The sequence below is a fragment of the Mustela putorius genome, unplaced genomic scaffold (genome assembly GCF_011764305.1).
Source record: "Mustela putorius furo isolate JIRA1106 unplaced genomic scaffold, ASM1176430v1.1 tig00000129_pilon_pilon_pilon, whole genome shotgun sequence".
Taxonomy (NCBI): domain Eukaryota; kingdom Metazoa; phylum Chordata; class Mammalia; order Carnivora; family Mustelidae; genus Mustela; species Mustela putorius.
In genome coordinates, this window is record NW_025421290.1 from 14,602,038 (window position 1) to 14,615,624 (window position 13,587).

General features: G+C 36.0%; 1 protein-coding gene across 2 annotated transcripts in view; it reads left to right on the forward strand.

Moving 5' to 3' along the window:
* The window catches only part of MNAT1 (MNAT1 component of CDK activating kinase), a 205,730-nt gene that overhangs the window by 66,566 nt on the left and 125,577 nt on the right, over positions 1 to 13,587 (forward strand). For both annotated transcript variants that reach the window (XM_045070215.1, XM_004738880.3), the window contains exon 4: positions 7,601 to 7,704. In XM_045070215.1, coding sequence (XP_044926150.1) covers positions 7,601 to 7,704 — 104 coding nt within the window. The remainder of the gene's footprint in view (positions 1 to 7,600; positions 7,705 to 13,587) is intronic.

Below are 13,587 nucleotides of genomic sequence, written 5' to 3' on the forward strand. Positions count from 1 at the left end.
GCCCCAGGGCTTATCTCAAAGGTTTGTTCTTAGTTTCATAATAAATAGATTATTCTTTTGGTTCAGGGTATGCTTATTTTGAAAGGGTGAGAAAGTCCTAAGGGCTCTAATTATAAATTCTGGATGTCAAAAAGACTTCAGAATTGTACTTAAATAACATTAAATCTTTCAGAAAACACAATAGGTTTTTTGTTGCCTTTTAATACTTGAGTAAGGCAGGTCAACATCTGAGCTATACCAGCAGCCAGATAAAGGGGCAGATGATTGTTACAGAAAATTATCTTGTATTCTTTTTTCTTCAAGACTATTATACCAACCTGAACCATTATGGCATGAATGAAGCTTGCTTCATCTGAAAAGTTTTTAAGATAGTACTTTTACTTTAAAAAATTTTTTTTTCTTCTTATTAAGGGAAGTGATTTGTATTATTTATGATTATAAATTTTATTGTTATTACCTTGACTTTCCAAATGAAAAAAATGAAATGAATTGATTATTTCACTTTTATTGGGATTGATTATAAAGTTTTTAATAAGCATGAGAGAAAATTGTATACAGATGAATTTCACTTAGGTTTCAACTTTACCTATTTCTGGGTTCTACTTAATAGAAAACTTTGATCAGTAGTACTCTGTCCAGCTTGCTGATAAACTTTGTGTTTTCTTTAACTGGTCTAAATATTCTATTAAAGTTCAATATAGGATAACAGTTTGATTATCTTTGCTTCTCAGATTTATAACCAAAAGAAAGATAATTTTTTTCTTGTATTTTGTATCCATTTGCTTTGCCATTCTATAGAATTCAATTCTGTAATTATATTCAATTCTGTAATTATAAAGTTCATTTTAATCTGTAATTATAAAGGTAAATATAAACATTAGCATTTGTTTATTTATTTTTTCCTCTTGTGGTAATTCCACAAGTATTTCTTGAGCTCTTACTAGAGCTTTTTTAAAAAGACTTTATATTTTAGAGCAGTTTTAGGGTCATAGCAAAATTAAGTGGAAAGTACAGAGTTCCATATACCTTCTACCACACACATGCACAGACTTCCCTGCTATCAGCATCCCCCCACCAGAGTGGTAAATTTGTTACAGTTGATGAGCCTGTATTGACATATCATTATTGCTCAAAGACCATAGTTGATGTGAGAGTTGTACGTGTTGTACATTTTATGGGTTTGAACAAATATAATATAATGACACGTATTCACCCTTATGGTATTGTACAGAATAGTTTTACTGCCCTAAAATTACTCTGTGCTCTGCTTTTTTGTCTCTTCTTCCTCCCCTAACTTCTGGCAACCATTGATTTTTTTCTGCTTTTGTAGATTTACCTTTTTTTAGACTGTCATGTAGTTGGAATCATATACAGTATGTAGCCTTCTCAGATCAGCTTCTTTGACTTAGCAGAAATAACACATTTATGGTTCCTCCTTGTCTTTTCATGATTTGATAGCTCATTTCATTTTAGTGCTGTATAATATTTCATTGTCTGGATGTACCACAGTTTATCCATTAACCTGTTGAAGGACATGTTGGTTGCTTCCATGCTTTGGCAATTGTGAATAAAGTTGCTGTAAACATTTGTATATGGGTTTTGTGTGGACAGTTTTTAGTTCCTTTGGATTAATACCAAGGAGTGTGATTGTTGCATAAAATGGTAAGAGTATGTTTAATTTTGTAAGTAAGATACTGTCTTCCAAAGTGTTCTGTTATTTTGCATTCCTGTTGGAATGAGCAAGCGTTGTTTTTTCTTCACATCCATGTCAGCATTTGTTGTTGTCAGTGTACTGGATTTTGGTCATTTTAATGGATATGTACTGGAAATTTTTTATTGAAGTGTTGGGAGTGATAAAGATCAATCAGACCTAGAATCTGCCCTCAGTTGATACTCTGTTAGGTCAAATAGATACGTACATTGAAAGTAATTTTATAGGGTAGAAAATGGGTAAGTGCCACCAGTGTAATATTAAACAATATATTGTGGGCATTCAGGGATGGAGAGATTGTACCTGCAAAGTGAGTTATAAAGAAGAGTTGGTGCTTAAACTGCGTATAGAATGCTGAGGCAGATACGGATATCCATAGTTCTCGGTTGAGGTTGGTACTAAGATATGGGTACTCTGGGAGCAATATGATCACAGTTTGGAAGTAGGTAAGTGTGGAGCCTGTGCTGGTGCAGAAGAAGAGCTGAACTGTGCTAGCAGTGTTTTTCTGGCATTGAGAGGAACAATACAACTAGTATTGTAGGAAGAAGTTCAGGCTTTGGAATCAGATAGTCTGTGTTAAAATCCTGGTTACAACATTTACTGGCTGCATAACTTGGGTGTAGGTATTTAATGTCTTTAAACCTTATCTGTAAAGTGTGAATAATAGAAGTACCTATCTCATAAGGTTATTGGGAGGATTAAGTGATGTATTAATTAAGGCCAGATGCTGGACATAGTGCCTGTCATATATACTTTATAGATACTTGGTACACAGTGTAGAGTGTATTCTTCAAGCAAAATTTTGAAGAGATCACTTGAAGCAAACAAATGAAGCAAAGCCTCTCTGGATAGAATTGCTTAGTCTTCCCGTTGGTTCTTGAAGAGACTCTGAGGAATCTGCAGAACTCAGAGTAGGAAGGGAAAAGCATTAGATTTTCCTTTTTCAAGGCATTGTGGAGGCAGAAGCAGTGAGTGAACTGAGTGACTAAATGACATAATCAGTACTTTGTTTTAGTAGGGTTAATTGGTTAAAAGGAAGGGCAGTTTCTTTAATAAATATTTCTTCAGCAGCTAGCACAGTGCTAGATATTATTTAATGCATGAAGCAGGGTAATTTTAGTTCTCCCCTGTTGTCACTTGATCATATAGTGTCCTACATTATTACTTAAGTTTATGTGTTTTGGGGTGATCTCCCTAATGAGAGATCTTTAGTCTTTGAAAATAGGAAATTCTTTGTATGCTCGCAGCACCTGTGTTGGGATCTGAATAGATAATCATTGAGTTCTTGTTTCCTTTCCTTACTTTTTTCCTTATGTCTGGATAATACAGAGATTGTATAAAATATGGTCTTTGAGTGCAAGATAAAGTGTAAGTAAAGAATGCTGTAGGGATGCCTGGGTGGCTCAGTGGGTTGGGCCTCTGCCTTTGGCTCGGGTCGTGGTCTCGAGGTCCTGGGATCGAGCCCCACATCAGGGCTCTCTGCTCAGTGGGGAGCCTACTTCCCCCTCTCTCTCTGCCTGCCTCTCTGCCTGCTTGTGATTTCTCTCTCTGTCAAATAAATAAATAAATAAAATCTTAAAAAAAAGAACACTGTGTATGTGTATGCATATTATATGTAGTAGAAAAAGATTTTTTATAAGCTGTAAATAATGTTTTCAGCATTTATAAGAGAAGGAAGTTCTTTCTAGTTAGGGAAGTTGGGGAGAATTTTATAGAAAAGGTAGTTTTTGAGTAGACATTTAAAGATTGGGTATAATTTCAGTAGTAAGAATGGGATCAGGCATGCTGACAGAATGGTGTGATCAAAGGAACTAGAATAGGAAATGTAGGGGGCATTTGGGAAATGCAGACTGTCCGCTTTCAAGAGAGGTCTTTATTTAGGAGAGAGAAAAATAGTTAAAGCTAGATTGTGAGGGGTTCTGAATTCTAAAAGTGTTTGATTTTTTTTTTTTTTCCTAGTAAAAGGGGGAAAGGCAGAAGGGAGGAGAGGACTATAGGATGGTAGAGGTGCAAGGTGATTAGAGGTGTGCTTCAGAAATATTAGTGTGACAGCATTGTATATTATGAATTGGGTTAGAGTGTAGGATCAGATGCAGAGATTCTGGAGATAGGAGATTAAGTCAGAGATTATTAGAAATGATCTGGGAGAAATACCATCTGGCTTGTTATATTGTCAGGGCACTTTGAGAATAAGGACAGCTTTAAAGAGATTTTGGTGGTAGCATCTGCTGTTTGTAGAATGCAAAGGAGAGGGGTCAGATGAAGATGCTAAATCTTGGTGTCTTAGTATGATAATCAGTATCATACTAATGGAGGAACAAATTTGGAGGAACAAATATAACAAGGAGGAACAAATTTGGAGATAATTATGTGTTTGGCTTTCTGAAATGCACTTTGAAATAGTGTCAGCATTTTCTGGCATTTATTTGGTTGAAACTATGGAAAGTGATGAGATTGCCCAAGGAATAGAGAGGGAAGAAAAGAGGGCAAAAGCCAGAATCATACAGGTTATGTAGAGGCTAAGAAGAACCAGATTCTGGCAAAAGCCAGAATCATACAGGTTATGTAGAGGCTAAGAAGAACCAGGAAGGAATAGTTGGAGTAGTGGGAGACAGATCAGGAGAATGTATTAAATTAGTCAAGAGAAGAAAGTGCCTAAGGAAAAATAAGTTATCGATATTGTTAAGTGGTCATAGATACTGAGGATGATAGAAGTTATAAAAGATGATTGGCGGAGAAAGACAACTATCATATGATCTCCCTGATACGAGGAAGTGGAGATGCAACGTGAGGGGTTTGGGGGGTAGGAAAAGAATAAATGAAACAAGATGGGATCAGGAAGGAGACAAACCATAAGTGACTCTTAATCTCACAAAACAAACTGAGGGTTGTGGTGGGGTGGGAGCTAGGGAGAGGGTGGTGGGGTTATGGACATTGGGGAGGGTATGTGATATGGTGAGTGCTGTGAAGTATGTAAACCTGGCAATTCACAGACCTGTACCCCTGGGGATAAAAATACATTTATATGTTTATAAAAATAAATTTAATAAAGTAAAAAAAAAAGAGATGATTGGATTTGGTGGCTGAATAGATGACCTGTTAAATACAAGAAGTCAATTGTGAATGATTGGCAAAGATAGCAGAATCACCCTACATTTACAAGTGGGTCACAGTTGACTTTCTAAGGGCAGTTGGTAGTTTTGAGCCTCCTTCTTAGTTTTTTCTAGGGGCCAGAGTGGGATTTATGCGGAGTGCCTTAGTTGCATATTAACCAGATTCCCTGGTTTACCACAATTACTATTTTCTTTTCTACTTTGTGGTAAAAAAGCTGGAGAGGTAGCTAGAGGGCTGTTGTTTCTCAGTTTCCAAATTGCATATAATAGAATTGATGATTGGTTTTGTTTTTTTCTACACATGTAGGTGAGCCTGGGTTTTTAACAGTGATTATGATAAGTTGATGTTCTGAAGTCCTTTGGCCTTTTGAGGATCAGATTGGTCTTTAGAGTATGTTTGATGCCTTACTCAACAAAAAAAGGTAACCCTATGTTGGGTTCCCAATGTTACTTTTCAGATCTGTAAGCCTCTGTAAATCCCAAAGTCTAGGAACTATTTGACTTTCTCTGTCTGGCTTATTTTACTTAGTGTAATACCTTCCAGGTCCATCCATGTTGTTGCAAATGACAAGATCTCATCTTCTTTTTATGGCTAATATTTCATTGTCTGTATATGCTCTATCTTCTGTATCCATTCCTTTATTGATGGACATTTGAGTTGCTTCCATATCTTGGCTGTTGCAAATGATGCTGCAATAAACATAGGGGTGCATATATCTTTTTGGATTAGTGTTTTTGTTTTCTTTGGTAAATACCCAGTAGTGGAATTACTGGATCATGTGGTATTTCTGCTTTACTTTTGTGAAGAACCTTCATATTGTCTTCCATAATTACTATATTAATTTACATTCCCACCAACAGTGGATGAGGGTTCCTTTTTCAATGTATCTTTGCCAACATTTATTATCTCTCTTTTGATTTTTTAGCCTTTCTTACAGGTGTAAGGTGATATCTCATTGTGGTATTGATTTGCATTTTCCTGATGATTGGTGATACTGAGGAACTTTTCATGTATCTGTTGGTCATTTGTATGTCTTCCTTGGAAAACTGTTTATTCAGTTCCTCTGCTTTTTAATCAGATTATATGTGTTTTTGGTGTTGAGTTGTATCAGTTCTTTATAAATTACTTGTATTACTCCTTATTATACATCATTTGCAGATATCTTCTTTCATTCAGCAGGTTGCCCTTTTGTTCTGTTGATGGTTTTCTTCACTGTCCAAAAAGGTTTTTGTTTTGATATAGTCCCAATGCTGTATTTTGGCTTTTGTTTCACTTGCCTTAGGAGACTTACCATATGATTTCAATTGTATGTGGAATCTAAAAAAACAAATAAATGAATAAACAAAGTGGAATCAGACCTATAAATATAGAGAACAAACTGATTATTGCCAGAGGGGATTCACAACATGGGTGAAGGGGAGTAGGAGATTCAATCTTTGAGTTATGGAATGAATAAGTCACAGGGATATAAGGTACAGCATAGGGAATGATATGGATTTTTCTTTAGACAGATTGATGTAAACACTGTAAAGGATAGGGTATGGGTTAGTACTTTTATAATATGATTTGTATATACCAATAGAGGTGCTTTTGGTTGTTATTCAGAGTATCATAGTGACTAATTTATGTATGTAAACTTAGAAGGGAATAAGGCATTATTTTGAGTCAGAATTATATAAAAAATACAAAATTATTACAAAATTAAAAATTATAAAAAATTCTATCTCATTGAAAGCCTATCACTTTTTTTAACATACCTCAGTGGCTTTTCTTACAAAATTATTTCAGTCTTTTTTAAAAGATTTTTATTTATTTATTTGATAGACAGAGAGAGATCACAAGTAAGCAGAGAGGCAGGCAGAGAGAGAGGGCGAAGCAGGCTCCCCACCGAGCAGAGAGCCCGATGTGGGGCTCGATCCCAGGACCCTGAGATCATGACCTGAGCTGAAGGCAGAGGCTTAAACCACTGAGCCACCCAGGCGCCCCCAAAATTATTTCAGTCTTAAGTTTGGGTGCCAGATTATTCTTTACTAGTTAAGCTATACTAGTTAAGCTATACTCTATTCTAGACTATGTGGGAAATAATTCAGGCTTGCGTCCAGCCATGTTGGAGACCATTGGAATGTGAATAAAACTTGTTTTTCTGGGGGTACCTGGATGGCTCAGTTGGTTAAGTGTGTGCCTTTGGCTCAGATTGTGATCCCAGGATCCTGGGATTGAGCATTGGTCAGTGGGGAGTCTCCTCCCTCTGCACCTACCCCTCCTTGTGTTCTCTCTCTCAAATAAATAAATAAAACCTTAAAAGAAACTTGATTTTTTGCTGTAAACTATACCAATGTATAATATTTTTTATTCTTTTGGATAATTTTTCTGTTTGTGGAGCACAGATTCTTTTCAGTATGGATTCTGACCAGTGTAGTAGATTACAGACTTACTCTTTTTACTTAAATTTAAGTAATCTTTTATATGCTTTTAAAGTTAGACTGGATCCTTTAAAAATCAAATCTAATATGATTATGGCAAGCATATATCTTAGGTTTTCTGGGGGGTGATTTAAAGGTTTAGATACTCTGTGTGGTAGTCTGACAGTCTTATAGTTAGCTTTGAAAACATAGTTGCAGAACTAGAATAAGTCTCTAAAATAGCCAGTAGGTAAAAGAACATAAAAAGAGCTGTAAGTAGTAATCTGAAGAATTAAGTCACTCCGAGGAATTTTTTTAATCTACTCAGGATTTGTATTAAAACTGTATTTTATGTCATTGTTTCCTATTTCAGTTTTCAACTTGACCAACAATGTGGATTTGGACAACACCAAAAAGAAAATGGAGATGTACCAGAAGGAAAATAAAGATGTCATTCAGAAAAATAAGTTAAAGCTGGTTGGTTGCTAAGTATTTTCTTCTTTTGTATTAGAAATGAATGCTTCCATATGATCCCTGAAAAGCTATCTTCCTCTAAAATAAATTAAATTTACAAAAAATTTAGCTGAAATCCAGATCAGAAATACTGTATATGTATATGTATACAGTATATGTATACATATACTGTATATGTATATGTATATGTAGGCACATAGATAGGAGGCACACTGTAGGCATACCAATTTTGATGGCATTATTAAAATATATTCTCGGGGCGCCTGGGTGGCTCAGTGGGTTAAGCCGCTGCCTTCAGCTCAGGTCATGATCTCAGGGTCCTGGGATCGAGTCCCGCATCGGGCTCTCTGCTCAGCAGGGAGCCTGCTTCCTCCTCTCTCTCTCTGCCTGCCTCTCTGCCTACTTGTAATCTCTCTCTGTCAAATAAATAAATAAAATCTTTAAAAAAAAAATAAAATAAAATATATTCTCTAAAGGAAGAACTGTGTGTATGCAGAGATTTGTCTTAACTTAAACAATTTAGCTGTTATTTCTTTAATACTTGTCTTTCTAGTTTTGGAGGAAAGCAGAAGTACTTATTTTTGAGGTACTTTATCAGGAATTTGTGATTGTTAATCAAAATGATAAAGTCGTATCTGGATCACATAGCTTGTGTTTTCATTTTGTGTTTAAAAGTACTTTCTCCTTATAGTCTTACAAGTGTTATCATTTAGATACTTCTTTCCTGCCTTCAAGCTCTCAAGGAATTGACACTACATTCTCCTTCCATTTATATCCAGTGACTTTCTTAGAAAGTTGTCTCATTTCTGAGAGGATCAATGTGCCATAAAATGACTTTCTTTGCCCAGTAGCCTTCTGTGGGTACATTAGAAAATATGTTCAAAGTAGATAATAGGTAACTTGTTGCACTAGCCCCACTTAACTCATTAATAGAAGGATATTCCTTTCACGTGAATACTTTTTTTCATTTAGCATTTTAAGCTTGGAAATACTAAGAATTGCTGTGAAAGAATAATCTAATTTCAGGTAGCTATTTATTTTAAGGCAGAAATTTCTAATTATCTGAAAACTATAGGTTATTGAATAAAACAAATACTGTATTTCAGTGGGAATATTTGAGCTGCTTTTATTCATTTTATTCTATTAATTATAATACCTAGCTATGTTTTAACTAAGTAATTTGGTTAGTAACTCATTAACTTTTATTAACTGATCATTCTATGCAGAATGTTATACCTACTAGTGATACTGACCCAGGTATTTGGTATTGGCACAAACATACAGACATAGGACCACATTTTTTAAGACAGTGCTAGTTGACCTATATCAGTAACTGTGGCATTATTGAATAGAGCTTAGCTCTCTTGTGGCCCATGAAGCATGGACTAACTTACATGGCTGGTGTCTAAGATAAGATAGCAACTTGCTTTTCATGACTCTGTGAATGTTGAAGTCTCACTGTTCTAAAAACATCAAAGTTGTATCAAAGAAGAAAAAAAAATCTTTTGCATGATTAGTCATATAAAGCGATTCTTTTTTTTTTTTAAAGATTTTATTTATTTATTTGTCAGAGAGAGAGAGAGCAAGAGCAAGGCAGAGTGGCAGGCAGAGTCAGAGGGAGAAGCAGGCTCCCTGCGGAGCAAGGAGCCCAATGTGGGACTCGATCCCAGGACGCTGGGATCACAACCCGAGGAAAAACTATACTGACATTTCTGCTAAGGAGATCTTACTTGTTTCATGGAGGCAGTCATTGTGAGCATGGAGAAACTGAATGTGATCTAATCTTGAAATAGAGTCTTAGTGAAGATTACTTTAATATTTAGTCTGTTCTCCTTATTTATTATTTGAACTACAGTTGACACAAATTGTTACCATAGTTTCCAGTACACAATATAACGATTCAACAAGCATATACTATATGCTATTCTCATAACAAGTGTAGCTATCGTCTGTCACCATACAACACTATTATAATACCATTGACTGTATTCTCTATGCTGTACCTTTTATCTCTTAGTTTATTCATTCCATAACTGGAAGCTTGTATCTTCTACTCCCCTTCACCCATTTTGCCTGTCACCCCACCCCTTGCCCCACTGGCAGCCACCAGTTTGTTCTCTGTGTTTATGGATCTGTTTCTGCTTTTTGTTTGTTTGTTTATTAATTTGTTTTGTTTTTTAGATTTCATATATAGGTGAAATCATGATATTTGTCTTTCTTTGACTTCTGACTTATTTCACTTAGTATAATACCCTCTAGGTCCATCTGTGTTGTTGCAAATCACAAGATCTTATCCTTTCTTTGCGGCTGAGTAATATCCCTCTGTGTGTGTATGTGTGTGTGGGGGGGTGTGTGTAGGTAAACTACATCTTTTTTATCCATTCAACCTTAAGTGGACACTTGGGTTGCCTATTTAGAGTAGCCATATCTGGGCTGCAATAAATGCTGCAAATTCTAATGCTGCAATAAATATAGGGGTGCATATATCTTTTTGAATTATTGTTTCATGTTATTTGGGTAAATATCCAGCAGTGGAATTACTGGACCATACGGTATTTCTATTTTTAATTTTTTGAGAAACTTCCATATCATTTTCCACAGTGGCTATTCCAGTTTACATTTCCACCAGTAGTGCACAAGAGTTCCTTTTTCTCCACATTCTGGAAAACACTTGTTACTTAAAATTATCTTAATTTTTATTTTCAGTTTTCTAGATTCTCATGAGCAGTAGAGATTGCTGTGTAGAATGTCTGTCAGTTTAGCAAAATAAAAAAAAATCAGTTCAATAAATTTGTTGAACATTTGCTAAGCATATTATACAGAAAGATGAATAAGAAGCCAGGTAATTTCAATACAGTGTCATAAGCATGTGGAAAGTGCTGTTGCTTGTTATAATAGGAGTATAAGGAGGAATACCTAATCCATTCTGAGAGTATTGGGAAAGGCATTCCAAGTGAGATGATGCCTAAATGGGAGCCTTAAAGGACAAGTAGAACTTGACAAAGTGGAGAAGATGGGACAAGGGTGGAAATATGGATGCTGCACAAGGACATTCCAGGCAGAAAGAAATCATAAGCAAAGGCAAAAAGGCATGGGTAATCAGAGTTCTGAGAGGTTTTAGTAGCTTTATATTGCTGAAGTTCAGTAGAGAGAGAGTTGAAGTTGGAGAAGTAGAAAGGGCATAGGTCACATAAGGAAATTTATCATGAAAAGTAATTTTGGCTTACATAGTTAGACCAGTTAGTGTGTGTGTGTGTGTGTGTGTGTGTGTGTGTGTGTGTGTGTGTGTGTGTAGAGGGAAAGAGTAAAGTGGTAGGAGGGACAGAGGAAGAGGGAGAGGGAGAATTCTAAGCACACTCCACCATGGGGCTTGATCCGGAAACCCTGAGATCATGACTGAAATCAAGAGTTAGACATTTAACTGACTGAGTTACCCAGGTGTCCCACTTATTTTTATGTTTTAATAGGTGAAGCTTTTCTTTAAATGAAAGCTTGCTTGGAATACTTTTGTTAAAGTGATAGTGGGAAGAGAGAAGCCGAATTTCTATCTGTTCAATCTCTTCTGTATTGTACCTTAGGCATCTTATCAGGGAGTTCCAAGATTCCTTGGAGTAATGTTTTAAAATGTGTCTGTGGATGATTGTCACTGAAGGGTTTTAAACCAAGTGGTTATAAGGTATTGTCTGTGTTAGTATAAATGTAGTGGTTTGGTGGAGGCTGAATTTGAGAGAATCAAGCTGGAGTTTGGGAAACCAGTGGGAAGTTATTGCAGTCATGTTGGTGAATTTAGAGGTGACTTAGACAAGAAATGGAGAGGTGAGGATGAATTGGAGAGATAGTTTGAGTTTAAAATAGCAAGTCCTACTGATGGAGTAGGAGTGGGAGGTGAAAGCAAGGGAGGTTGGTTGGGTAAGGTAGTATCAGGAAGAACACACAAAGATCTTTAGTTTTCAACATGCTTCTGTTCTCTCAGTCCAGTACATTCTTCATTGTCCCCACAGTGTTTGATTTTTACTGATGGCTCTTCTTCCAGTTATTCATTCAGCTAGCTAGATAGCTAATCAATATTTATTGAGGCCTACTATGTCCAAGATGCTCACATATTCTATTTCAGTGAGAAAATTGAGGCTACCAGTGTCTCATTGTTAGAAATGGTAGACTGTTGGTCTGATCTCATTTGGCCTGTTGGCAGTGTTTGGTGTAGTCTTCTCCTTTGATACAGAAACCCTGTACCTTAACTTCCATGGGACCACTTGATTTCCTCATCCTGCTGCTGTCACCTTCCCCTTTCATCTTCTTAAAGAGGCTTAGCTTTCCTTCCTGACTCTAAAACATAGTTCCTTTCAGGGCTTCTCTTTATGAATTACCCCTTTAAACTAATTACTCTCAAATGTTTCTGTAGCACATTGTTTTTCTCTTGAAAAACATATATTTCTCTTGAAAAACATTATACTATGCAATATACTATACTATGCAATATAGACATATATGTATAAATAGTTAATAGATATTTATTTCTTGATGTATTATAGGCACTTTTAATTCAGCATTCCAGAGCTGAATTTTTAAGTCTTTACCTCTTGTTTTTACTATTATGTTCTTCATCCAAGTATTCAAGCCATATATGGTCTATCTTCTTATACTGTTGATGGTCTCTCCTCATCATTTTTCAATTCTGGTTCCCCTTGCATTTCTATTATTATTACCTTATTTAGGGCTCTCATCATTTCTTGTCTAGGTTATTGAAATGTTTTTCTAACTGGTTTTCCTGTCTTCAGTCATGACCCGATTGATTTGTATACTTTACTGCATCTAGTTGTCTTTCTAAAGTTATCCCTCAAATTTCCTTAATGTCGTCCTGATTATCTTAGTATGGCTCTAGTTGCCTTAGTATGGCATTAGGACCCTCTGTGATCTGCCCTCTGCTTGTCTTTTCAGTTTTACCTAGAACTTTTCCCCACCCCCATACTTCATGACTTGGCCATACCATGCATTCTGGCTTTATTCATGTCTTTGCACCTTTGTTTTCTCTTCCTGAATAGCTGTCCACTCTCCAATAGGGGCAAATACCTACTGTTTGAAGTCTTAGCTCAACCTCTTAGGTTTCCTAGGGCTGCTGTAACAAATTACTAAAAACTGGATGACTTATAACAATAGGAATTTATTATTGTTCTAGTCTACAAGTCTAAAATTAAGGTGTCATCAAGGTCATTCTTTCTGTAAATGCTCTAGGGAAGACTCCTTCCTTGCCTCTTCTAGTGCCTGGTGGTTGTCAGCAATCTTCAGTGCCTCTCTGATTTGTACCATTGTCTTCACATGAACTTCTCCTTTGTGTCTCTCTCCACATTTCTAGTATGATCCCCTTTTAACTTGATTACAACTGCAAAGATCCTATTTCCAAATAAGGGCACATTTATATATACGAGGGGTTAAGACTTCAACATGTATTTTGGGGGGATACATTTAACCCACAATACTGTGTATGAAATCTTATCTTTCTCTGTGTGTCCTTTATCACTGCAAGGAGAGTTTACCCTCTATCAATTCTGTTTTCACCGTTCTGTTTTACTATAAGACCTACCTTTTTCTGCTCATATGTCTCCAGTCAAGTAGTTTACTTTTCCAACTTTCATATCTCAGCCCCTAACCTTTTACATTTATTCCTACTAATTATTCTGTATCAAGTTTGAATTCTCTTTTCTACTGAGTTAGAGTAGCAATCTTGCCAATATAATGGCAAGTTTGCTATGGAATGGAAAAGTTTGTAAAATTATAGGGAGAGATGCTAATAGGATGTAGCAACTGATTTAAGGGGAATGGGGATGGGGAGCAGAGAGGGAGTAAACAGAGATGAATTTATGGTTTTAAATGGAGTTGACTAAGATG